The sequence below is a fragment of the Ursus maritimus genome, unplaced genomic scaffold (assembly GCF_017311325.1).
Source record: "Ursus maritimus isolate PB19 unplaced genomic scaffold, ASM1731132v1 scaffold_4, whole genome shotgun sequence".
Taxonomy (NCBI): domain Eukaryota; kingdom Metazoa; phylum Chordata; class Mammalia; order Carnivora; family Ursidae; genus Ursus; species Ursus maritimus.
In genome coordinates, this window is record NW_024426552.1 from 43,809,918 (window position 1) to 43,835,850 (window position 25,933).

General features: G+C 45.4%; 2 protein-coding genes across 3 annotated transcripts in view; one reads left to right on the forward strand and one right to left on the reverse strand.

The window, feature by feature from the left end:
- The window catches only part of CRYBG3 (crystallin beta-gamma domain containing 3), a 105,795-nt gene extending 104,104 nt beyond the window's left edge, over positions 1 to 1,691 (forward strand). The window contains 1 exon segment of the mRNA XM_040621135.1: positions 1 to 1,691. Within this exon segment, the coding sequence (XP_040477069.1) occupies positions 1 to 89 (89 nt within the window). The 3' untranslated portion in view covers positions 90 to 1,691.
- On the reverse strand, positions 1,617 to 25,126 carry RIOX2 (ribosomal oxygenase 2). Of its 2 annotated transcripts, none has more exons than XM_040621136.1 (10): positions 25,089 to 25,126; positions 19,501 to 19,972; positions 15,722 to 15,841; positions 14,505 to 14,633; positions 9,572 to 9,675; positions 6,288 to 6,390; positions 5,715 to 5,883; positions 3,841 to 3,929; positions 2,510 to 2,596; positions 1,617 to 2,065 (listed from the first exon to the last, which is right to left on the reverse strand). In XM_040621136.1, exons 2-10 carry the CDS (start codon positions 19,933 to 19,935, stop codon positions 1,907 to 1,909), a joined length of 1,395 nt encoding a protein of 464 aa, XP_040477070.1. In that variant the 5' UTR covers positions 19,936 to 19,972; positions 25,089 to 25,126; the 3' UTR covers positions 1,617 to 1,906. The 2 variants fall into 2 exon arrangements, with proteins under 2 accessions (XP_040477070.1, XP_008687899.1); XM_008689677.2 differs by lacking the exon at positions 25,089 to 25,126 and adding an exon at positions 20,807 to 20,885.
- Positions 25,127 to 25,933: the final 807 nt, after the last annotated feature.

Here is a 25,933-nt window from a genome sequence, read left to right on the forward strand (position 1 = left end):
GAGGAAATTATTATGACAAGACTCATGTAATTGTAAATCAAGCCCTGGAGGGAGAAGAAACACAGAAATGGGACATTGAAATATTGTGAGAGAATCTGCAGCATCTCTAGAAGGAGCGAAGAAGGAACCTCACGTCCCTTGGAAAGGAAGCTACTTGTCCTCACGCTCCTGCATGAGCAGAATGAAGTTTTCTCCCAGCTTCCAAGACCATTGCTCTTAACCATGGAAACACTCAAGTATTCTTGCCAGTTGTTTCGTGTTCCTGTAAAAAGCACGTTCTGATATCTGCGAAAGGTTCTAGTCCTGCTTGGTCTCCAGTTTTTTGGTGAGCAAGTCCCTCAAGTGTGTTCTCTCTCCTGTCCGCCAGACTTCGGTCCTATTCCTGGTAGCCATTATAGGACACTGGTGACTCTGTCAGCCTTTATTAGCTGTTAATATCCTAGGAGATGGGTGTGTGAGTGCTAAGCACAGGGAAACAAATTCCTTTAGGTCAAGTCATCCTTTTGCAAGAAGAATAAATTTTTTAGCAATGCCTGAAAACATATTTAATAGACCTTCCTATTAAGCTGCTGTATTAGATAAGCCTTAAAGGTTCTTCTCTACTGAGGCTTTTATAACTGAAGTACTGTACGTCTTCATACTTGTAACTGACCCCAGGGAAGGACCTCGGCTTTGTTAGAGAAAAAGGCTCGAGTACTGGCGTATTTTCTGTGGCCAAACTAAAAAAGCACAAATAACTGGTGACCATCCTTGCTCTCTTTCTTTACTAACAGATGCTCTCCCGGGTGACGAGACTCTAAGCCAGTGGTCACCTGTCCTGGTGCTGAGACCTCACCCTAGATTTTGCCTGATCCGCCCTCAAGGAGTGTTTAGTCAAATTATTCTTTGTCTGCCTGAAGTAGTAAAGGGAAATTTCAAATGTTTAAATTAAAACCAAATAGTATTCGAGCCTTGACTATTTTACTTAATGAAATGGCTGAAAACTCCGTTTTTCAAGCAAAATCAGGTAGGATATCAAGTAATCATTACCACCTTTAAAAATTATATAATTCTTAAGTATTTTTCCCTTCTGAGTTGGTTTTAAATTTGAGACAACTGTTCCCTTCATCCCAAACTTTTACCAGAAAGCAGAAAACTGTCTGCTCCTCTATTTTTATATAAAGATTAAATACTCCAATGATATTTTTAAATATCAACCTATAAGCACTTTAGAATGTAAAATAACAGTGAATTGTTTAAACACAAAGACCCACTATTTTGAGCATTTTTTATAGAGACTTGGTCTTTCCATGTAAATACTGAATTTTTCCCCTTCAATCTCAGGCTCTTTGTCATCTTTGAAGCAGCATCTGTAAAACTCGCATGTGCCCATAGATGTGAGCGCCCCTCATTAGTGTGGCAGTATTTAACGAAACTTACGTTATCGGGGTAACTTTATTCTAATGGGGGGAGGGGGTTGTGTATACACAAAAGTATATATATTTTCATTGTAAAAAACCAATTTAAATTTTTTTTTCTTTGTGTTAATTGTTTAAAAGATTTTTGTAGAGCCAATGATGAGGCTCTTTAAAGAAGTTGTTTCTTCCAAAGAACAAAGACAAAGCCAGGTAACGACATTTAAATTTCAATGATACATTTATTGGAGTTGTGCCTTTTCTACCACACTGGATTAAATGAGGTTGTCAAAAGTACGGTTTTGTTACTTTCTGAGACACTTAGTCGGCCATTCTTTCTTCCGTGTGCCTAACTCCCGGAAACAGGTAGGGTCGTGTTGTTAGAAGCACAGGTAAGGAAAGCCGCTGTAGGACCATTCCCAGTCAGCAGACTCAAAGCAACACATGAATCGTTGCTCTTCCTTCCGCATGTGTGTGTCCGTGAGACGGTACACCCTGATTCTGGAAAGGCACTAGAGTACCTGGATTAAGCATTCTGTCCAGAGGGATAACACCAGGTTTTCCTTCTCCTCATTTGTAGTCAGTCTCAGGTCCTTGACAGGAATCGCTGAGTGGCCCCAAATTTGCTTCAGTGCATCCAAATGTGATAAAGGAAAGCGAAGCCCATGGGACTGAAAGAGGATAAATTTAGTCAGATAAAAAATACTAAAGTGGTATTTTCCTAAAAACTTATACAGTTCTCAGTATTTTTGATACCCTTACAACTAGATAACTTACAGAATTTGCCAATTCCCATATAACAACGTAAGACTTCACGAAAGGTCTCCTCGTTTCTATCCTAAGAAATTAGTCGTTTGAAATGCTTCATATTTATTACATGACACATTTCCTACAAGGCTACAGGCCCCAGCTTGTAGCTTTTAAAGCTGGTGTATGTGTACGTATATCACAGAACTGTCTGACTTAATCATCCCCGTGCAAGGGCTCTGGCAATTGTGTGAAACATTAGGCCCATGCTGCAGTCATAAGAAAGCACATCACCCATAAATCAAAGGTAACACATTCTTCCCAGCCATCACCAAATCACAGGAAAGACATTTTAGGTTGGAACAGACCTCTGTGTCCTCATTTCCCATCATGTGTGTCTCTCTCCTATTCTTCAAGGAATGATAGATGTAAACCATCTTTTCCTGAGTTTCATCCTTAAAAGGTAAGAGTTAAGTTGTCAACAACACAATATTGAGGTCAATACGAGGTTCAACACGAAGAATCTTTGTGGCACAAAGTTAGGATATATATACACACAAACTATATATCCCTCAGATTACTGTTTGTATGTAGCAGATAGGCACTGGTCTTTTTTTTTTTAAATAGAGTGTAGCTCGTAGAGCAACATCAGAAACGTGACTTAATGAAAAAGCAACCACTTACATATCAGCTTATCAATGAAACACTCAAGTTTCATTTAGCCCAGCCAGCACTGGGCATATCCATATATGACATTCATTCCCAGTTATAAGCTGGAAATGTATGACCACCATGGAGTGAATATTACTGCTTGAGAAATACCAACTGTGGGATCTATCAAAACTTCGTTATAGAAGCCTCCCAAATTGTCTACTTCCCTGTCCATACAAGTGACCCTGAGTGAGAACCCTCACTCAGTCCTTGTCACCTCTTAGGTAAGGATTACTAGGATTTTTTTTAGAGAGAAATACAAGAGAGTGTGTACTTTTGAGGTTTTCTATGTATATTATAAACCAGGCCTCTCCAGGTCAGTCCCTGATGGCCACGACAGTCTGCTTATGGACACATCTAGCTGCCCCCAACTCTCAGCCCCTCCAACCATTCACAGAGTATCTCCCAAGACAGCTGACTAGAAGGAAGACGGTGAAGCCACAGGGCAGGGAATAGTTCCCCAGGTCCTTAGGATTGTACAGGGAGCTTTAGTAATAAATACAGAAGCTCTAACCCAGACCAGATGAAGCCTGGGACTTTATAATTTCTAAAAGTTTTCCAGTAAGCCAGTTTTAGGAACCATGGGGCTAGGTGGCAAGGTTATGGAATATAATTTTCTTCTAGATCATGGAGAAGATAGAACATCAACAAAACCATATATAATGACAGACTGGGCGAGGTACAGGGAGGTGCATGAACAAGGAAGGGCCTTCAGTTGTCTGAGCAAGGGCAGTATGGCCTGAACCAGGAGGCAGAGACCAGGTGTCCATCATCCCATGAGGGAAATGAAGGAGGGGTCTGTGGGGATGAGGACAAGCCTCAGATGCCCAACAGGCAGGCATCTTGGGCATAGTGAGATCTGGGCATCCTCTGATGTAAAGTCAGGGCACTAAGGAGAACAGGTAGGAGCCATTTGTTAGTTTGATAACTTGAGGCCTGTGATGGAAATGTCCGGAGAGGAGAGGAAACCTCCCCTCTGGATACTCACAGATTGATCCTGATCCGGCCCTACTGTGAGGACGGTGTGGTCTTTAAACTGCAGTCTCACTGTGCTGTCCAACCTTGGTAACGGTCCACCTAGAAGACCCAGAGGGAGAAAGCCTTCACTAGAGGAAACCCAGGCTCAAAGTTGTGTGTGGTGAATCCAAATGTGGGGTACCCTCCAACTCAAGTACTGACTGACCCCAGGCTTATAATGATACCGAAGTACAGTTCACATCCTTATGGAGCTCATTCTTACAGTGTAGACGTGTAACAGATCAGTAACAACAGATGTTGGTAAGTACGTTCGATAGGTCTAAACCATGCCATGCAAGCAGAGCAGCTGTCCCAACAGACAGCCCCGCCGTGCCTTCTGCACACAACACTCGCTCCCCAGGTTCCACGTGGAGCCCGGAAGTACGGACTACCTGAGTTCAAACCGCACCATCTCACCAGTGACTAGTTGTGTAATCCTAGCAACTGACTCCATCCATGTAGGTCAAGCACAGTGTCATGAAAGCCACCTAATAAAGCTCGCAGGAAAAAAACAGTCTTTTCCAAGTTGGATTTAACTTCATAAAAAAGTAGCCACTAGAAGCAGACTAGCCTTAACAGGGTCATCTGGTTGAAGAAAGTGTCTTGAAGGAACATAATGTTACGGACTCTTAACGGCTAAGACAGGGAAGGGTTCAGATAAGATATTCTGTGCCATAAGCTGATATTCAGAAAACTGTTCTACTAAAGACTGAAATAAATGCTGGTAAAAATTTGCTATTTTGGATAGGTGCAAAAACTAATTCTAAACTTCCCCCAAAGATGATAACTAAAATTATAAGCAGAATCAATATTAAAGGCGACCTTATAGATTGTCTATTTCAGTGGGTCTCAACCATGAGAAAGAAGACTTTTATAAACATTAGTAAAAATAATCCTCTCAACTTGACAGAAGGAGAAAAGCAGCCGGACAGCTGGCCTGGCACTCACCGCCATGGCTCGGTGTTCTGTTGAACACAGACAACTCCACAGAACACCAACATTCAACAAGGCCGCTCTGTGAGAGGGCAAGAGAAAAACAAGACCACTCCAACATCATGTCAGAACTCTGGCAAAAGCAAGAACACTGTCCAAACCTCAAAAATGACCAAATGGCCCCTATCCTGCTGATTGGAGAGATTGCTCCTGCCTTACTAATTGCAATTTCACTCCTGCCTACAGGAGACCCAGTCAGACTCCTTATTTTCTGACAGCATCCATCCTAGAACAAAGCCCTGCTTTCTTAGCCCTCCTGAAAAATCACCTAACTCAGGCCCAAACCCTATAAATCCTTCCAACACTCTGATCTCTGAGATGCCCCACAACTCCCAGCAGAGTGTGTGGTCCTCCCTGTTGCAACAAGTCCTAAATTCACTTGTCCCACTGCAGGAGTGTGGTATTGATGGTCTGCTATCACCATCTATCCACAAGTGTTAGGTCATTTGTAGCCTAAACTGGTCACAAAATAATCACTTTGGACTCGGGGAAGATTAGTGACAACCTTGGGCATTCTTACATTTCACCTGCTGATGGCAACATTTTACCCATCCCTGAGTTAATGTTGTTGGAATTATTTCAGTGTTCAAGGTCTTAAAACTTCAAGATGGTGAATACCAGAGTGCCCTAAATATACATACTTCTTACCCACAATGGGGCTTTCTCCCCATCATGCTGGGATGCAAGTTCTTTGCAAAAGACTTGTGAGATGCAGGATCCCTAAGCTACAGCATGTCTCATGCAAACATAACATGCTAAAGATAGATCTAGGTCCACCTTAATTCTAAAATGCTGCTTACTCTCCATCTGCCCAAAGAGGAGCCCATCCAGGAAAGGCTCAAAGTATCCCACCTGGCACTGAAAGCTCTGCTCGGTCTCCCATACAGTAAGGGGGGAGTCTGTTCATAACAAAATCCTTCTTCATGTCAGCTGAAAGCAGCTCTTTGGTGCCCTCCAGCCGGTCAGCAAGGGTCCTCAGAAAGGCACTTAATCTCGTCGCAACAGCCGTGGCGTCCACCTGCTGGAAACACAGAAGTGAGTCCTGGCCCAAAGTCCACCAGGACTTCCCGCTCAGGTCCTGGTCTCCAGAGCGGTACACGGGGCATAAGCAGCCAGCATCTCCAGCGGGTCGCTCCTACGTGAGCCTGTGTGCCGAATCTATGACTCTCCTGGCCACGTGACTTAGTGCTACCGCCACGGCGGCATATGGAAAGAGGGCTGTCTGCACAACACCCTTGGCTCTTCGGGTCCCACATAACGTGCAGCGCCACGGTCCTCTGCAAACCATGCAGCCCTGCAGTCAGCCCAGGAGGAGACTTGACTCTGGTGGGAAGAAGGATCCTGGGGTCCCCAGGAGGCAGGCCACAGCTTCCGCTGGCCTGGGCTGCCACTGTCCCCCTGACCCCCCAAGCCTTTACTCCTTACCAGGAGCAGCTGCCGGGGTATGCCAGCCCGGAACTCCAGATCTTCCTTTGCAGTATCAAATACAAGCCCCGAAATGGTGTCCAAAAGGAAATCTCCCCATGAACTGAAACATGCACCAAGAAAGAAGAGTCAACACCCACAGAATCTACATAAAACACTGATTACTAGTCAATCCCAAAGCCACACACTACATTCCAACTCTCCAGGCACTGAGTGTTCCATTAATTTGACATTACTCAGCACAAAAAAACTGAGGCCTTCATCAATCACACTGCTTCTCTCCCTCCCCTTTCCCAGACACATGTGGAAAGGTAAAGGTGGGAAGGTAGGCTTTATTCACGACTTCTCTTAAAAGACACCACACAATCCTATACAGGTGTAAAGTAGGAATTTCAAGGGCCCAGTTTATTTTTAATGTTTTCAATGGTAACGCAAGTGTCTATGAGAGGAGCTTTGTAGGAAATTTTAACAATCATAGGACCTAAAAAATAGTTTATGTTCAAAAATTCCAAAAGAAATACAATTAGGGTAACAGCAAAATCCCTGGACTGTGTAATTATCTGAACTGTTACACGTTACATTTTCCTTTTCCCTTATAAAAGAGGGGCACTCTTCCTCAGTGAGATATCCAACATCAACAATTTCAAAACGATCGATATACAACTTGGTAAACTGTAGCAGGGCTAGAAGGGTAGAATCCAGTGGCCAAAAATAACATCTAGGGATGAGCATCAGTGTTCAATTACCTGTACTTTCTCTGGAGCATGTACAACTGGCTCGCTCCTAAATGTGTGCCACTGTAAGAAACGCTCTGTGGGGTTGCTCTCTTTAAATATTCTGTTTAAAATTTTCTGTGTCACCAGCAGATTTCAAATTGCTGGCTATGTGAAAAATGGGAATTCACAGTATGACTTTTGCTCCTCACTCAGTAAGCAAAATTAACACCTTTATGCTTCCATTCCGAAAAAGTGTCCGAGGACAAAAGTCACATCAGCGACACCTTCCCTAAGACGCCTACCATTTGGTGTCCTCACACTTTGCAACTTAATGTTACATCCAACCTCACATCTGATTGAATGAACCTCCTCCTGCAGATCTTTTACCAGCATAAAAATTAGCTCTTCTTGTGCAGGGTCACAGGTGAAATCACGTGGCAGTAGCTCATAGAGAGATGCCACTGCAGTTAAACTGAGCTCTGTGTTCTTGCAAGAGTCAGAATGGATCTTGGGCCAAAATTTGAGATTAATATCTCTTGAGGGGTTCACTTTGGTAAAATAGCCAAATCAACCTGCTGGGGTTTCACACCCAGATCCCAAACGTTCCCAACAATGCTACCCTTGAGAGGGGTTAGGAAAAGGCTCCAAATCCTCACCCTGCCACAGTGCCTTCCGGGGTACCAGGACCACGGCACAGGGACATCTCTGGGGAGTAAGGGTTCCTGAGTTCCTGGTTGTCCCATTCTAGCTCCAGCACCACTGATAAAGGCACAGGTCAGAGCCTGACCTAAGACTCATCCATCATGGTGCCCGTCCACCTCCCCAGCTGACCAGAAAAGGCACCACCCCCTGGTGGGACCCAGGGGCAGCCCACCAGATCTTCAATCTTGGGATTGGGAAATAGTTTTAGCAGAAGTAGAAGCTATTAGATCCAGTGAGATAAAGGGAGGTCAGACAAATAACTGATGACGGCTTATGGATGAGTCAATGTTATGAGTAAATTAAGAAGGTGAGGAAGGAAAACAAGTGCATGAAAAACCACTTACTAGAAAACCAGTTGGGGGCATTAAGCATTTGAAGGCAAAAGACGGAGAATCACAGAAAGGGGGATTAGCTGAGTCACATTAATGGGAGGATACCAGAGGCTACGTGCACACTCCTGGGGCCAAACTGGCTGCCAAGTCCCAGAGCTGCTTGGCATCCACTGTGAACTGGTTCCAGCCTCCCCGAGGCGGGCCCTGTGCCAGTTCTTACGACCCCACTCCCTCAATTTTTCCTGCTCTTCTTGAGCTGGCCTTGGTGACTTTCTGTTCCCGGCTATGTAAGGAATCTACCTACCCACAGGGAGAAGAGCGTTTTTCATAAAGGAAGCTAATACAAGCTTTGGCCTACTTGTGGGCAAGGACTACACTAACTGTAGGCCAGGCTCCAGCTAGTTCCTCTGGTCAGCCTCTCAACACAGGGGTTCATTTCACCCAGAAAAGCCAGATGAGGAAGCAAAAGTAATGCTCACTAACTTGTCTTGCAAGTTATGGCTCTGAAGGTAGGAGGGGACCTGCTGTCCACTGGGACTGGGATGCCTCTCCTACACTGACCGTCTGACCCACCTCTGCTGACTCATCCTTGAAGACTCACTCAGCTGGGGGGTCAAGTCATTTCTGAAGCCTTCCCTCACGCCCCATCTTGGCTCAGTGCATTCATCTGTGCTCCTTAGGAGTCTCCCTGGCAAAGCCATGATGGGAGTTATCCCACTGCTATCTACTTCCCGATCCGTCTCCCCTCCTACCACCACTTTCAGAGTGCAAGTGCAGTCCCAGGCCTGCATTCCCAGCAACGGCACAGGGTCTAGTGCCTGCATGCTGCAGGACATCGACGACTGGCAGTGTGAACGAGAAACCACACACAGGGAGGCCACGGCCGCCCAGGCCCTGTGAGGTGGCGCTCACCAAAATGGAACACGGTTTTAATTAGAACTGTTTTCAGCTCATGTGCTTTTAGGTCTCACTGTTCCAGACTTCCTTTCCTAAATTTCATGAACTTGTATAAAAAGTGGAAACCTTAAAAGAGATCTGGAAGTTTCAATGGATACAGAGTTTCTGTGTGGGGTGAAGAAAATGTTTTGCAAACAGTGGTGATTGTTGCACAATGGTGTGAATGTAATTAATGTCACCAAATTGTACAGTTAAAAATGGTTAAAGTGGCATATTCTATGTTATAAATATTTTACTGCAATAAAAAAGTGTTAAAAAGAGAGAGACTACAAGTCCAGCCCGGCATCACTAACACACCGCCACAGCTGTGGTTCTTTCTTCCCAAACTATGAGCCTTCACTGGGCAACTCCCAATGTACTATATAGTAGGTTCATGATGTTCCCGGGAGGAATCCCAGATGGGCCAATGGCATGGACAGGACTCTAAAGGAATCAGAAGTTAGTAAGGGAGCCCGAACCCCTGAGGCTGGATAAGCTGGACAGCAGTGGCCAACCCACTCATTCCCTTCTGAATGCAGTTGCCATGGGCCACAACTTGAGCTTCCCTGGGATGCTAGGCTGGGAGGAGAGTGTTTACTTGTTCTGGTAGGTGCTGATGGTCACGTGAGTAGAGTGGGCCAGCCCTGGAGGGGTGTCCGCTTGGTGAATGGTCCCTCTGGGGAAGTACAGGAAATCACCTGGCTAAAGGAAGAAAAATAAATGGGAGAAGGGAGTTAATAAGGAGGAAGTCTTTCAATCCTCTGTGTCTTAGACAAAAATAGGCTCTCCTAGAATAGAACAGAATAGAATAGAATAGAGTAGAGTAGAGTAGAATAGAATAGAATAGAATAGAATAGAATAGAATAGAAGAGTTCTCCATTCTAGAAACCTTCTACTTTGTGATTCCTGAGGTGGTCTGTATGCTGGGCTCCTGGGATCCCACTAGTCTAGCTTCACCGTGCCTGTGAACCCCAATCCTGGAGAGGGTTTCAGTATGTGAAGTCACTTTCTTTATTCATGAGCTGAGAGTAGGTTCACCTGAAACTGTCCCGCCCCAATCCAGGGATCAAGCAGGTGACATCCTGGGAAGCCTGCACCCTCCTTCTCCACCCTTCAAATGGTGCAGTGGCAAACGGCAGGAGCTTTAGAGTCAAACAGATGTTCCCACTTACTGGTTAGTGACCCCAGGAAATTACTGAACCCCTCAAGGCCTCAGTTCCTTCACCTGTAAAATGGAGGCAATGACCCAAAATTCAGACAGAAATATCCTTCCTAAATCACTCCTGAAGCTACATCCTCCCTAATCCCACCCAGATGAAAAACCAAAAAACCTGCAACCACAGGAAGCAGTCTGGCTCTGGCTCACTGGTTAAGAGCATGGGCCCTGGAGGGGCAGCTCAAGAAATAGCAGATTAAAAAGAAAAAGAAGGGGCGCCCGGGTGGCACAGCGGTTAAGCGTCTGCCTTCGGCTCAGGGCATGATCCCGGCGTTTTGGGATCGAGCCCCACATCAGGCTCTTCCGCTATGAGCCTGCTTCTTCCTCTCCCACTCCCCCTGCTTGTGTTCCTTCTCTCGCTGGCTGTCTCTATCTCTGTCGAATAAATAAAATAAAATCTTTAAAAAATAAAAAATAAAAAAAGAAAAAGAAAAGCTTTTTTTAATGTTAAGATTTTCCTTAAAGCAAGAAAAAATATACAATTAAATATATTCATAACAGCTATCTTGGTGGCTCATTCACCCCAAATGACACCAAACTGACAGGGAAATTACTATTTCAGGCAAATGTTTTACTCACAATTATAGCTATCACTTGCTGAGTGTCTCTGCACCACCCCTCTGAACGAGACCTTCATTCATTCATTTATTCATACCATAAACATTTGATTAACCAATCTCCATCCTCCTCCCAAGCCAGGTACCACGCTAGGCACTGGAGATAGAGCATTAAACAAAATAAGACCTGCCCTTTTGTAGTTCATTCAAGACAACAGCAAACATTTTAAGAAGAAAGAAGAGACAACAGATACCATAAAAACATTCTAGTGGAGCAAGGCAGATAAAATAAAGCAGTAAATAAATAAGGTCAAGTGGTGGTAAGTGCAATGAAAGCAAAAGAAGCAGGAGAGGAATGATACATACAGGGGTGTGGGGGGCAGGGTGTGTTTGGGGTAAGATGTGCCATTTTTATCCAGGATGGGTACTGAAACCTCACTCTGCTACCATGACATTTCAGTTGAGACTTTAGGAAATGAGCAACCCAGCCATGGGACTACCTGGGCAGAAAGGATTCCAAACAGAGGGAAGAGCAGTGCAAAGGTCCTGAGGTTGAAAATGTGCTTGGCACCTTTGAAAAGCATTGGTCAATGTGGCAGGAGAGTAATGAGGGTGGAAATGATGGGAGGTGAAGGAGAAGGCAGCAGAGGGGCCAGATTACAGGGCTTTCTGGGCTGTTTTAAGGACTTTGTCTTTTATTCTGGATTTAATAGAAAGCCACTGGAGATCTGGGCAAAGGGTTCAATGCATCTCAAAAGGATCATTATGGTTGCTATGTCAGAAAAGTCTCCAATGGGGATACCAAATAGGAGGCTTTTGTATAGACCCACATCCCAGGGTTTTGTCCTGAACAAGCAGGAAAATGGCGAGAAATTTACAGGGAAGGAGGCTGGGGACAGGGTGGGAAGTGGGAGTCTGCTTTGCAGAATATTAAATTGGCAATACCTTTTACCTTTTTAGTGGAGACATTAAGTAGGCAGCTGGATATGAGTCTAGAGTTTAGAGAGGTGAACTAGAGACAGAACACAGCACTGAAAATATGTCAGTCTAGAGGGAATTTAAAATCATGGGAGTGGGTGTGGACTGAGGAAAGAGGTCCAGGAAATAAGCCCTGGCACCCTAACTTTCACAGATGCAAAGACTGAGGACAAAACAGCAAAGGAGAATCAAGAGGAACAGTCAGTAAGTGGGAAAGAGAAACAAGGGAAGGTGGCATCCCGGAAGCCCAGTGAAGGCGGCAGGAGTGACCCACTGTGTCCAATGAGGCTGACAGGGGGGCTGCTGAGATGGGAACTTGGAGGTAAGCACTGTACTTGACAACGTGGAGTCCCCAGTAACCTTGGGGAGAATGGTTGGAGGAATGGTGGGGAGGAAAACCTGCTGGGAGGAGTGCCTGAGAGCAGGAGAGAAGACCAGGCATGGTGACAGGGTCCCTGAAGATGTCTACGTCCTAACCCCAGGCACCTATGAATATTTAGGGCACACGGACGAGGCCAATTAAGGCTGCTGACAGGGGAATTATTCCGGATTAACCAGGCAGGTACAATGTAATTACAAGTGGAAGAGGGAACGGGAAGAGAGACCCACAACGATGGCAGTGGGAGAAAGACTAGGCTCTATGCTGCTGGCTTTGCAGATGGAGGAAGGGCCGTGAGCCAAGGAATGCAGGAGGCCTCTGGAAGCTGGAAAAAGCGTGGAAATGGACTTTTCCCTAGAGGCTCTGGAAGGAACTCAGTCTTGCCAATACCTGATTTCAGCCAAGTGAAACCAAATCCCTTTTGGACTGCTGAGCCTCAGAACTATAAGTTAATAAATCTGTGTTGTTTTAAGCCACTGAATTTGTGGGAATTTGATAAGCAGCAATAAATATACTGACATAGAGCCATCTCTTCCATGGAACTGCATTTCAAAGGAGGCATCAAAACATACTTTTCAATTCTTATAACCTACAAGGTAAATATTACGATCTCCTTTTCAATAAAGGAGAAACTGAGACTGAGATAAATAACTTGCCCAAGAATGCACAGCTCTTAAGGGACAGCAGCTAAATTCAGACCCACGTGTATCAGATCCCCAAACCAGAGTGGCGTTTCCATTGCAGGAGGGGTCTTAATCCCGAGACCCCGGCTCTAGTGACCCTCACTGTGGCCTTCATGCCCACCCCACCCGGAGTGACTCAGCTTTTCTGTTTCATACACTGGGCATTTACGCAAGATTTCATTTGAAGAGCTTTGCTGCTTTAAAACCCAGATGTATTACAGACGTGCAACTTGGAAAAAAACCCACAGTAGACAATGCTGGTCTTTCTGCTCCTAGGAGACTCAGGGCTGCTCTTAATGAACTGAGATAGGGTGGGTGTGATTAATGGGCATCACCCCATCTCCTCCCAGTCTCCCAGCACCACTGCCCAGAACCCACACCATCTACACCTGAAGACCGCTAGGAAGACCAACCTCCTTGGGCATGGCAAGTAGCCAGGCTAGGTCACTCAGCCCTGACCTCAGAGACCATGGATAGCTTAATCTTTGGCCTAAAAATAATCAACCAAGAGCCTATTAGACATGCTTCACCAAGAGGGAGGGTTGGTGAACTCTTTCAGTAAAGGGCTCCATAGCAAATATGTGGTCTGTGGGCCACGTGGTCTCTGTGGCGACCAGCCAAGTCGGCAGGAGCAATGTGAATGCAGACCTAGACGGCAAATAAGGAATGGAGGTGGCTGTGTTCCAGTAAACCTGATTTACAAAAACAGGCAGAAGGGCATGTTTTTGGCCCATGGGCCACAATTTGCTGACTGCTGACCAAGAACTTAGAGAAAAATGAAGGGTACCTTTATTGTATTTATTCAAATCTTCCTGTAATATAAACACACATCCTAAAAGGGAGATTGTTTCTCCCAGTCACAGGCAAGCAGGCAAAATTTTTAAAATCAAGAAAGGGCCATAACACATTGAGTAATTACAACTAATTATAAGTTCAAGACACAAGAAACACAAAAATAATAACTATATGCAAGTATATCAGGTTGGTAGAATTTTTGGAATGATTTGGGCTGTTATATCTTAATTCAACATATAAAGTTGAATTATGTACCTATTCTTGCCCCTCTAAGATTTTTTTCTCAGCAATCTCACCTGCTAGGGATTGGCTGTGATCCCATCCAGGCTAACTGCTCAAAGACAGACTCTCTATAGCAAGAAGCCAGTGAACCAGTCATCATGATCAAGCCACCTGGCTTCCTGGAGGAAGATTCCTTAATTACTACATACAAAGATTATTACTACTCTTTTGGTGACTATACACAGGGGGAAGCAAGGGGCATGCAGAGAGAGTCTACTGTACAATCAGGAGGAAAGTGGGTCAGGCTAGAATTTTTCCAACAAAAATACTAAGGGTTCCCTAGCTGTGTCTGCCTAAGCAAGCTACAGCCCGGTCCTGACGGCTGTCTTAGATTTGGTGAAGCTGCCCAAGGCCAAACCTTCCACTTCTACTCTAGAGTCGGTGGTCAATGAATTCACAATCCACTCCTGCTGAACTTGGATTATATCTGGAAACAGGTTGTTTGTAAAATGAACTTGTTTCCTCATATCAATTCTACAAGTACAAACACCATGTCTCCTTTAGAAGCTGCAGGCGCTAACAAGTGAGAGCCAGCCTGACCCCATGCGCTTGCATATATTCCCACGGGGACCACCGCACACACACTCAACCCCAAACCTGAACCCGCATCAGGAGCAGCAGCCGTGACGGAGGTCCCGTACCTTCAGCGTGAATTCGTGTGCCGGCCTCCCAATCCTGTCCTCGGACTCCACGCTGTACTCCCGTGCCAGGGGCACAGTGGGGTGGTAGAGACGCCAGTGTTTCTCTCCTTCCAGCTGCAGGATGAAGACCTACAGAGAGCACAGGACCCGGGAGTGTCAGCGAGCTTCCTGACAATCGTGAGGCAGAGTGATGCTAGAGGACCAGCCCTCAAAGGCTTAGACGAATTACAAATTTCAGATAAAAAATATAAATGAGAGATCAGTGCTGCACTTCACCCTGCACTTAAAAGTTGCCACTGCTGGTTTTCACTTTTAAAAACAGGTAATCATGACCCCGGATACTGGAAGGTATTCATTTTCTTCACTGTAAAAAAGCCTCACTGGGTTCTTGATATCCCCCCATCTCCTGCCTTTAAATCTTCTATCAGACAGCTGAAAGCCCATAATCTCTGATGGAAAAGCCAAGTTTCAGATATTCCTCAGGGTCTAAAATCCTGAATATCATCCTTGGCAGATAGAAAAACTTCACGTTTTTTATTCTTCTCTCAGCCAAAGATATATTCAAGCTCTGTTTAAAATATTAACAATAAAAACAAAAACTTGTGGGAAATGGATTGGTATGAAACTGCTTTCAAAGGGGCGAAAAGGGGCTTTTTACTAAGAGCTCTGTGTTCCTAACCTTGCATCAGCATAAAAATGAAGAGAGGGACACCCAGGCCGAAGAGCTGACTTGTCTGGCAGGCACATGGGAGTCAATCCACACTTGTCAAGGCGCCAGCGCTTTAAGTGAAACCATGACCTTCATTCAAGCTGCCCCAAGATTTTCACAAATGGAAAAAATTATCTATTTTTGGCAGCTCCTGACAAAGGACAAAATGAACGCAGATGTAAGGATTACTCGTGACCTCACTTTACTAAAACCCTTATGTTGTAAAATTAAAGAAAAAACTAATCATGCTTTTCTGTAGACAAATTCGATAAATACCTGTTTCACAGGCATGTGTAGCTCTTTGTATCAGTAAGGCTAGAAACCATCTCTCCCCTTTGAGGAAAAGCAGGAAACCAGTTTGGCAGGATTCATCGGACCCAACACCTAGGTGGGCTCAAGATCTCGGGGACCACACAGCAAGAAGGACAGGGAGCCGACCTGAACCCTGACATCTAACCCAGGCTCGCAGTGACTCCTTCCCCGAGCAGAACAATTTTCGTCCACTTACCTCCACATCATCATAATGGGGTGGGAGGCCCTGGGATCCTGCAGGGGTTATGTATACATTCGAGCCAACCAAGGAGCCAAAGTAGCATTCTAGCTTCTCCTGGATCCTCCAAAGCTCATCCTTAAAAAGAGAGGGAGGGAGGGAGGGAGGGAGGGAGGGAGGGTAAACACCTCTGCCCTCAAGAATCTTCCATCCTAGTGCAGAACACCACAGAAAACTGGGAAACTGGCAAGGCAGGCAATCAGGAGTCATGCAGGAATTTAAGCAGGGCAATGACACGATCTAATGTACAGTTTGGAAAGCTCAGTCTGGCGACTGTGTGGAGAGTGGCCTGGAGAAAAGCAAGAGACATAGGTCGGGAAGCTACTAAGCAGCGCAGGCGGGAGATGAGGAGGGAGGTGGGGGAGAAGGGGAGGTGGACACGCACCCTGGAAGCAGCACAGGGACGGCCTGTGAGGGACGAAGTACGACAGCTGTTGCAAGGGGAAGGGGACTAAAACCCTCCGGACTTCGGCTGGGCAATTAGTTAGTGCCTGGTTCACCTTACTGAAATGAGAAGGACTTAAAAAACAAGCTTTTTGTGCAGGGGTGGGAGTGGGGGGTGTGCAGGGAGAGTTCTACAGCAGTGAGAGAGAGAGAGAGAGAGAGAGAGAGAGAGAGGGGAAGAGAATATAAATGCTGATTTTCCCAAGCTGATGAAGAGAGGGGAGGTAGCAATTAGGCCACATGGATATTCGCACTTCTCTGCCAGGCTTGTTTCTAAGTGCTTTACGTATACTGATTATATAACCCTCCCAACAACCCATCTCATAAGGGGAGCAAAATCATACTGTCCGGTTCACAGATGAGGACACCGAAGCACGAGAACACACGGCTAAAACATGACGGAGCCAGGACATAAATCCAGGAGGCCTGGCTTGAGCCCTTCAGCCCTGGCCCTGTACTGCCTCTCTAGGAATCATCTTAAAGAAATCACAAGTCACCGACAAGGACACTAACGGATATTAAAGACATTCAGTCTCAAGTATACGAATGTACGGTGCCTGGCACACACAAGACACTAAAATGTATTTTTAAAAATTTGGTGAGTAAACCAATGACCACAGCTTGGGAGTCAATCCTACCATTTGACTCAAAAAGGATCTACAGTATTAAAAGTATCAAGTGGGAAAGAATTAGGTCAGTATGAAAAAAGCTTTGGGAGACATCTTTATAAAGACTACTGGGCTACTCTATTTATAGATCAAGGGTTCTACTTAACAGAGGAAGAATAATTTAATGGCTTCTGAATAGCTCCAAAGAGTTAAGAGAGCTCCCAAAGAGCCTAGTTTATACCAGGGAGGGGCCAGCAGGACCTGGCTCTGTAATTACATCTATACTGTAACTGGAACCATTAGAAAACCAGGGCTTCTCCTTCTGAGGGCCTGAGAAGTATCTCAGGACCATAAGGGTGCACAATTTTTCCATTTCTCCTGGACCTTTAGCTTCTGAATCTGCCAAGTATAGCCTAGTAGAAAGAGATATGAAGTCAAACCTCCTCAATCCAAGTTGTAGTTACAAACTAAATGACTTTAGCTTCTTTATTTGTAAAAGGAGGACTCCCCCAAAAAGTCTTTTGGGAACAGCATAAAACAACTTATCTGCAAACTTATTTAAATTGCAAAGCAATACACAAGTGTTATTGCTTCACCGACATTGACTTAGGCACAAACAAGGCTCTTAAAACCTGTCTGCTTTAAGTCAGGACTCCCAACTATGTCTGGAGATGCCAAGGAGGACCCCAGAGCGGTAAAAAGGGAAGGTGGAAGCCTCTCCCCTGGCTGGGTACAACCTCCTCTCTGCACTGACCTGACCTCCCTATAAAAACCACAACTGAATGCAGCTGCTAAGACCAGAAGTCCGTGGACGCACCCAACGGAAGGCAAAAACAAACGTGCTTAAGCCCTGCGACATTTCAATTAACATCTTTACAAGTACGGTAGGAAAATGCCTCAGGTTTGGAGTCAGGGGTCCTTATTTTAGCAGCTGTGGAAAAGTCACATCTCGGAACTCCAGTTTTTTCACATGTAAAATAGAGACCACAATGAATGCCCTATTTCGAATGTCTGTTAGAAGGTTCCCAAGTGGGGTGCGTGGGTGGCTCAGTGAGTTAAGCGTCTGACTTCAGCTCGGGTCATATCTCAGGCTCCTGAGATATCTCATTTCCACAGAGAGTTGGCTTCTCCCTCTTCCTCTACTCTTCCCTCTGCACATGCTCTCTCAAATAAATATTAATTTGAATAATAAAAGAAGGTCCAAAAAGTGAACACATGTGATTTGGTAAACTCACCTAGACTCTGACATAGGGATTATCCAAAGAAGGTGAGGAACAACTTAGGGCTCTCTGATTACCTCCTATTCACTCCCAGACCAACTAGATAAGAACCTGTGCACATTCTGAAACCCAATAAACAAGGCACTGTCTACTCTAACAGTCTCTCAACCTAGCCAGGGGTAACTGCCTCTAGACTTTTTCTATCCTGATATTAATATGCACATTCCTAAACACACACACAACACTAAACCTCCTCATAATAAACTATTTAGAACCAGCATACACTGTAAGAGGGTGAGCTCCTATCGGTCTCTCAAGTGGTGGAAAGAGAAAAAGCAGGGTGCATCCCAGTCTGGCCGGGGGCTGAGTTTAGACTGAGAAAGCTCATCCTTCCCACTTTCATAAACCTGGCCAAGAGCGGAGTCAACAAGGCAAAGGAAATACATTCTCGGCCACCTGGAATCAGAGAGGAGAAATGTGCAGATGAGGAGGGAAAAAGCCCAAGGTGATTCTAAAGTACAGAAATGACAGCCACTGAGGACACCACACATATGCCAGATAATAACTCTCTACTGGTTTGTGACCAAATTACACGTAATCAACTTCACTGACCTTTTATGTTCATAGTTATTAGGTGTCTAAAACCCCCTTTTTAAAAAGTGCCGCTTCTAGCCAAGAAAGGAGTCAAGGACTAGCTCAGAGAGAAGCACCGTGGTGTCCATATTTCCTGAATTCAAATCATGACTTGGTCTGGCAAGTTATTTATAAATTCTTTTTGGGTGTCTGGGCCAAAAGGTGGGCATTCCAGGAACACTTCAACTTCTAACGACTGCCTGAGATGGACTGTCTGGAATCAGGACTTGTACTGAAATATCTAAGAGTACTTACACCTTATCCAGAGCACAAATAGGCTCAAGATCCTTTAGACAAGCGAGGAAAAGGCATGCACTAGATTTGGCGAATGAGTTCAGCCATAGGAAACATTACTGATTATAAACGTGCAATATAGTCTTTGCAGTGCAATGACACCCAATCATGTCCCCGAGTTGTTGGGCGATTCTAACAGTTTAGCCAAAAGATAACACAGGACCTCCTAATTTGGAATGCATTTAAAGAGCAAACAGGTGGGGCGCCTGGGTGGCACAGCGGTTAAGCGTCTGCCTTCGGCTCAGGGCGTGATCCCGGCGTTGTGGGATCGAGCCCCACATCAGGCTCTTCCGCTATGAGCCTGCTTCTTCCTCTCCCACTCCCCCTGCTTGTGTTCCCTCTCTCGCTGGCTGTCTCTATCTCTGTCGAATAAATAAATAAAATCTTTAAAAAAAATAAATAAATAAAGAGCAAACAGGTGGTACCTCTTCTCAAACTGGCAGGACGCTATCACCCAGGTTCATCCCTGAGCTGACCTGTGGCCAAATGTTAGCACTTTAACACATAAAACGAGTCTGTAATGGGGAGCACCTGTTACCTTAAATCTCTGAGGTTGGTGAAACTGAATTGTTGCCCTTTTCTGATCAAAATCTTTTCTCAGCTGAAGGAAGTGCACTTTGCCATCTTTATTTAAAACCTTCTTCTTCCCGTTGACACACCGGCAGACATTTATGTCTCTTCCATAGTACATACCCCGGCTGCATAGACTCTTCAGATCTGACAGCCTGAACAGGGACTGGTAATATGTGGCCACTGCAGGGTCATCTCTCTGAATGAGAAGGGGCTTCTTCTCCCAGAATTCCCTGAAAAAAGTCTCTGTCGTGATGGGTGAGATTAAACTTTCAAAGAGGTCACTGGGGCTTTCAAAATTCAAAGTGAAGGGGGGTCCCCCAGCTGCCTCCATCTTCAACTGCTTACAGGGAACAGGTCCCTCTTCCTTCCCCTTCCCTGTGGGCTTTGCTTTCTTCGGCATCGTTCTGTCCTCAGGACAGAGCAGTGAGGAACGGGACCTACCAAAGAACAAAGCACACACGTGGTTAGGTTTCCTAGGAGTGCCTGTGTTCGTGTTAGCAGATCATGCACACACAGCTTGTGTGACCATTCCACCTTCACGAGAGCTTGAAGTCAATGCCATCTCCTCCAGGATGTGACAGAACCTCAAGCCAGCACCACGTGTTCCAAGACAGGGTTCAGCCTCAAACACCATTCAGATTACATAGTCGTCTAAAGGAAAGCATGTTTTTCTTGTACATAAGCACTAAGTCGTGAAATTCGTTGCTTGTTTACCAGGAGGTATAATGATCCCAAATGAATGGTTCCGCTATCCTGGCAGTTCCTGGTCACAGTTTCAGCCGGTGGCCACTGACACAGCCATCGAAAATCCTGAATTTGGCTTCAGTCAGCACCAGGTCCCAAACCTAATTAGATGTACTCTTGAGTTACAAACACTTGCCTCGAGAACTACCAACAGGGGCCCCCTGCCAGGTGCTCCTCAGCACAGCACCACCCCCAACTGCTGTTCAGGAAGGCGGCCAACGTGCCCTGGGCTGGTGGCGTCACCTGCTGGCTGGAGCAAGAAGCCGCCTGCTCCCAAGTCTCTTCCTCACCACATCAACCTCCTCACTTTTGATTCACAGATTACTGAAAATTACTACTTTATCGGAAACCCTGCCCCCATTTAAAAAAACCAAACGAGTTACAGGCTGCAAAGTAAAAGCTAAAGATAGTTACACCCCATCTTTAAAAACCTTTAACTTTTAAACTAAAAGAAGACAAAATAAAATACCAACATCAGTAACTTCGGACACAGAGCTGCCCCCAAGTTTAACACGCACACTCCTCACCTGGGCGTCTATATCTGAGGCAGGGCTGAGATTCTGCATTTCTAACAAGCTCGCAGGTAACAATGCTGCTGCTGGTCCAGGGACCACATCTGAGGAGCGACACTCCCCAGCATCACTGAGCCTCTCAGAACTGCCCCCAAACCACAACTACTGTCACACTTATAATGCAGCTGTCCTTCACCTGGGGTTCAAGAATGGTACTTCAAATTACATGAATTTCCAGAAACTGCAAGATTCTATTTCAAAGTGTATGTATATCTATGTATTTGGGGGGGTGGGCACATTGATCTCACCCGATTCTTAAAGGAGTCCCTGACCCCTCAAAAAAGACTAAGAACCATTACGCTTATAAAAAAACAATTTTTCCCAGAGTCCAGTAACTTATAGATGTTATGGTTTTGTTTTGTAGGGCTAGCAGAATTGTAGGAACAGTTTTCTGCTCTTTTGTTACTATAACTAAGGTATATTTCAGCTACACTGTGGACTAAGTAGAATTAGTGGTCTGGTCTGGCAAGAAAGAACCCTGGAAATACACGTTACACACTGTGACTAATTTATAAATGAATGCAACTCAATGTAAATTGAACAATTTAGGAAGTGGAAACATCAAAATATACAACTCTAGGTGGCCTCATTTTAGCTTCTAAACTTTGCAGCCATAAACAGATCAAGTGCTTTTGATAGGGAAATGCAGGACCCAGGTGGAAAGCCAACCAACACTAAAAGCTCGCATTGGAGGAATAAGGGTTTAAGCTTAGAAAAAAAAACCAAACTTCGGTGTTTTAGGATATGTCATCCATCAGGATGGCCGAGTGGTTTAAGGCGCCAGACTCAAGCTTCCCTTCCTCGAGGATATGTCATCCGTAAGTCACATTTTCTGAACATGTTCCCTACTCCTCTTGAGTTTCCCAGACCAGTTTGATATCTCAACTAAAGAATCAAGGCTTCAGTGAGACAAAGTACTGCTAGTACTTGGAACCCAGATGTGGTGTAGAAACAAGGAGATATGAAGACAGATTCAGTAAAGAGCGTGGCTAGTTCAGAAGAGTTACTGCCTATCCTTAGAAAGGCCCCGTGTATGGCTATTGTCTGAGAACTTAGACTTCGGGAGCATTCCCACCACCTTTAACTGGTAAGAGTGACTCATGGTGCCTAAATTGTTTGTGCACTCTGATTTATAATGAACACCTGTTTTCCTTCTGGGAGTCTGGAATTTGGGTTGGGGCTTGGTGCCAGGCAGAGGATGCCTATTGTGGTCAGCCCCCAATAAAAACCCTGAGTTCTGAGGTGTCTGATGAGCTTCCCCGGTTGGCAACATTTCATACGTATTGGCACAACTAGTTGCTGGGCCAATTAAGCACCTAGTCTTTTGCTATAATAAATCAGCTGTGAGTCCCAGAAAATCACTGAACCTAGGGTTGGTCTTAGAGACCCCAACACACCGCCCCCAATTTTTTAAAAGTGTCAAATTGCTTCAGAAGGTTTGTATCATTAAGCTACGCTATAATGAAAAAGTAATTTCATATTCAGCCGTATATCTCTTATCTCTCACAACTGGTCAGTTTAAAATTTATTTAAGGGATATGGACAGCAGGAAGGTGCCAATGAAAGGCTTTTCTTTAAGCACAATTTAAGAATACAGTATAAGCACATTCACCAGGAAGTGTGGTTAAACAAAGTGCACAAAATACTTAAGTCAAAAATAAAATCACTTAAAGCATTTTTCCCATCTACAATCACTAATAAAATAAACCCAGCACTGCATAACAAATGCTTTTGTTAGAATATAAATTTCACTATTTATATTGCCAAAAGTTACATCATTTCTTGTTTCTCTATGTTCATATTGAAACGATTTGAGGCTCAGTTAATTGGAAACTGACTTAGAGGTTACTGGGCAAATACTCTATTTCTCTGATTCTCACACTACCCATATTGTAAGACAACCATTCTTTTTAACAGCTTTGGGGGTGGTGGGGAGATGAGATGGCATATTCTACCACATTAAACATGTAAAAATTTTAAGATGCATCACAATTTCAAAGAAAGCAAAAAGTAAAAAAGCCTATCTCAGAATCTAAAAAATATAGTAATTAAACAAGGAAAACCTTTGTCTAGAAAAGTAAAGTCAACACAAGCCTGACCATAAACCTCACAGACCACCCAAACAGAAGTCAGAGTAAATATTTTTATAAAGCTACAGGAAAAAAGGCTTTAAAAAAGCAATTGGGGGGCGCCTGGGTGGCTCAGTCGGTTAAGCGGCTGCCTTCAGCTCATCTAACCCTAACCCTAACCCACATCCGGCTCGCTGCTCAGTGGGGAGCACGCTCCTCCTTCTCCCTCTGCTTCTCCTCTGGCTTGTGCTCTCTCCTCTCTTGCTCACTCTCGGTCTCAAATAAATTAAAATCTTGAAAAAAAAAAAAAAAGCAATTTGTATCACTTAATGTATACAAATAGCAAATCAATTTATATACCTGAAACTAATGTTATATATCCATTATATTTCAATTTTTAAAGTAAAAGCAAATGTTTCCAATCTGAGTTGACTATAAACATTAAAGTATAAAAAGATTAAATCAAAACTCAGTTCATATTTTACTAGCTGTCCATAGATTTAAAAAAACTAAACAACTTTAAAGAATGAACTCTACAATAAAATCAATACAGATAACCATTCCACAGCCAATAAATATAAACAGAGCCTTTATATTTGTGAGTGTCCTAACCTTCTTTTCTGTAGTAATATTCACGGACAAAGAAGCCAACCCAGCTTCCTGATGGCAACAGCTATCTGCACATTCCCAGAGCCTAGCACAGAACGTGGCACATGGCTCCCCAAGAAATTTTGCTGAATTTTCCTTTTCCATCTTTTGTAGACAGTTTTAGAGAAAAAAAATCCTCAAAACCCTTACACAAAACAGTGTTGGGGAAAACAAAGTTTTTTCGGGGGGGTGGATTATTCTGACGGCAGCTGTAGCTTGGGTATTCGACTGCACTGTCAGAGCTGAATGGCACATTGGCTCTCAGTGGTTATCACCAACCAGGGGCGGGAGGTGTGTCTTTATAATCTTCACAGCAGTATTTTACAGTGCATCACCAAGAGCACTTGACATGCACATTTCTGGGCCCCATATCAAGCCTATCGGATTAGCACTTCCGGTAGCTGGGGCTTAGAAATCCGCATTAACGTAGTAAATGCTGTACAGGAATTTTAGATTCATTCACATAGAGGATGATAGTCAAATTCTGCTCAAGTAAACGCACACACAGGACAGAAATATTACCTGTAAGGAGGTTACCTGGGCCAACCTAAAACGTTTCTTTTTTTTCCCAACAGAAATGTTTATCCAAAAGGAAAAGTGGTTCTCCTGTTGACCTAAAGCTGTGACTGGTAGTTATCCTTAGTCGTATTTTAAAGAGAAAATAGATGATACCACATTTACGTATTTCGGTGACCCACGACGTTACAAAGGATGAGGACAAAGAGGCAAAACCATCCATCCAAGAGACTGTGGCAGAGGCTGGGAAAACCAAGCTCCTCCACTTAAACGCGAGTCCGGTGAAATCAATGGCCTGGCGCCTAATTTACAGTTAATTAGTGGACTAATCACATCCTGTGACTCCCAGGCCCCTCCTTCCTGAAAACACAGTGAACAACCTGGCCCTGCTAACCTGTTGGACAACCCACTGTCGGGCTGCCACGCTAGTCACACTTGCTGAGGCAACTGCAAGTGGAAGCTGGAATTTTAAAGTCAGGGCGGGACAAGAGGGCCGCAGCTGCCCTGCCCCGCAGCCCGGGCTGCAGGCTCCGCAGCTGTAAAGCTTGGCTCCTAGGCCCGACCTGACGCCAGAAGCACAACCCACGTGGAGGCCGCGCTCCCAGGCAGCCCGCCGCGGGGGCCAGCGCGAGCGTCACCCTCCCTACCGAGCCCCCAAACTTTCCGAGCGCTCGTCCCCAGTCTCCAGACCACCGGCGGCTCACGGGGGCCTCTCGGTGCCCAGGTCACTCGTGACCCTACCCCTCCATCCGGGCAGCAACAGACCCGGCGTGTCCTCCCTGCCCCGGTCCCCGGAATCATGGAGCGCGTCAGCGCGCGTCCGCGGTGCCGAAAGCACCACCGCCCGCCAGCCCGGGCCCAGCGGTCCCGAGGCTCCCGGGGGCTCGGCTCGGCTCTCAGGTCTCCCCCCAGACCCCACCCACACCCGCGCTCTGGCGCCGGGAGGGCGCTCACGACCCCGCCGACGACAGCACGGGACAGCGGGCGGACACCACTCCACTCACCCGGCTCGGCCTGTTGCGCGCGGCCGCGAGCGGGCGGGGCGGCGGCTGGGGGCGGGGCGGGGCGGGGCGTGGCGGGCGGCGTGCGCACGCTGAGGGGCGGCCTGCTCCGGCTCCGGCTCCCGCGGCCGCCTCCCCGCCCCTCCGGGCCGTAAGGGTGGTGCGTGCTTCTGCGCCAAAGGGTACCGGCTGGGGTTCCGTGTTCACTCCCGCAAGTTTTTCCCTTTAGTGTTAAAGGACATAACGTGGTTCTTGGTTTTGTTTTTGTTTTTGTTTTTGAATTGGGGGCGGGATGAGCCTTTGGATTTGGGGCAACAGTTCTAGTACGACAGAGTTCTTTTTATGAATGGGGAAACCGAGGCCCAGAGAGGAGAGGTGAACTGCCCAAGTTGAGGGAGCAAGAGGTCCAGGTTCTCCTACTGCTTTCTTTTGGGCTCTCAGCTATGCTGTGCTGTTTTGTATTGTCAACTGTAATTTATATCGCGTTGCTCCCTGAGTCAGAGTAAATCCTGATTTAAAAGGATACTGGAAATTCTTTGAGACTGTAGCTATGGAAGAGAAGAACAAAAGCAATTATTGAATTTCGGCCTAAGGTTCTATTTCTGACTCATTATTGGAAACGTTTGGGTGGAGAGGCTGGACCAACTGGGCACGGGGTTCAAGGGCACATCTCTGCTCTGGCCTGTGTCCTTTGCTCTGTAGACACCCAAAGAGGACCCAAAGGAAATTATTTCATTCTGTCAAGATGATTGAGACTAATGCCTATTTCTGATTATCAGGTGACATGGGAGCAGATGGAAACAAAGTACACCCTTGTCTAACACTTGTCCAAAACTAACAATAACAGC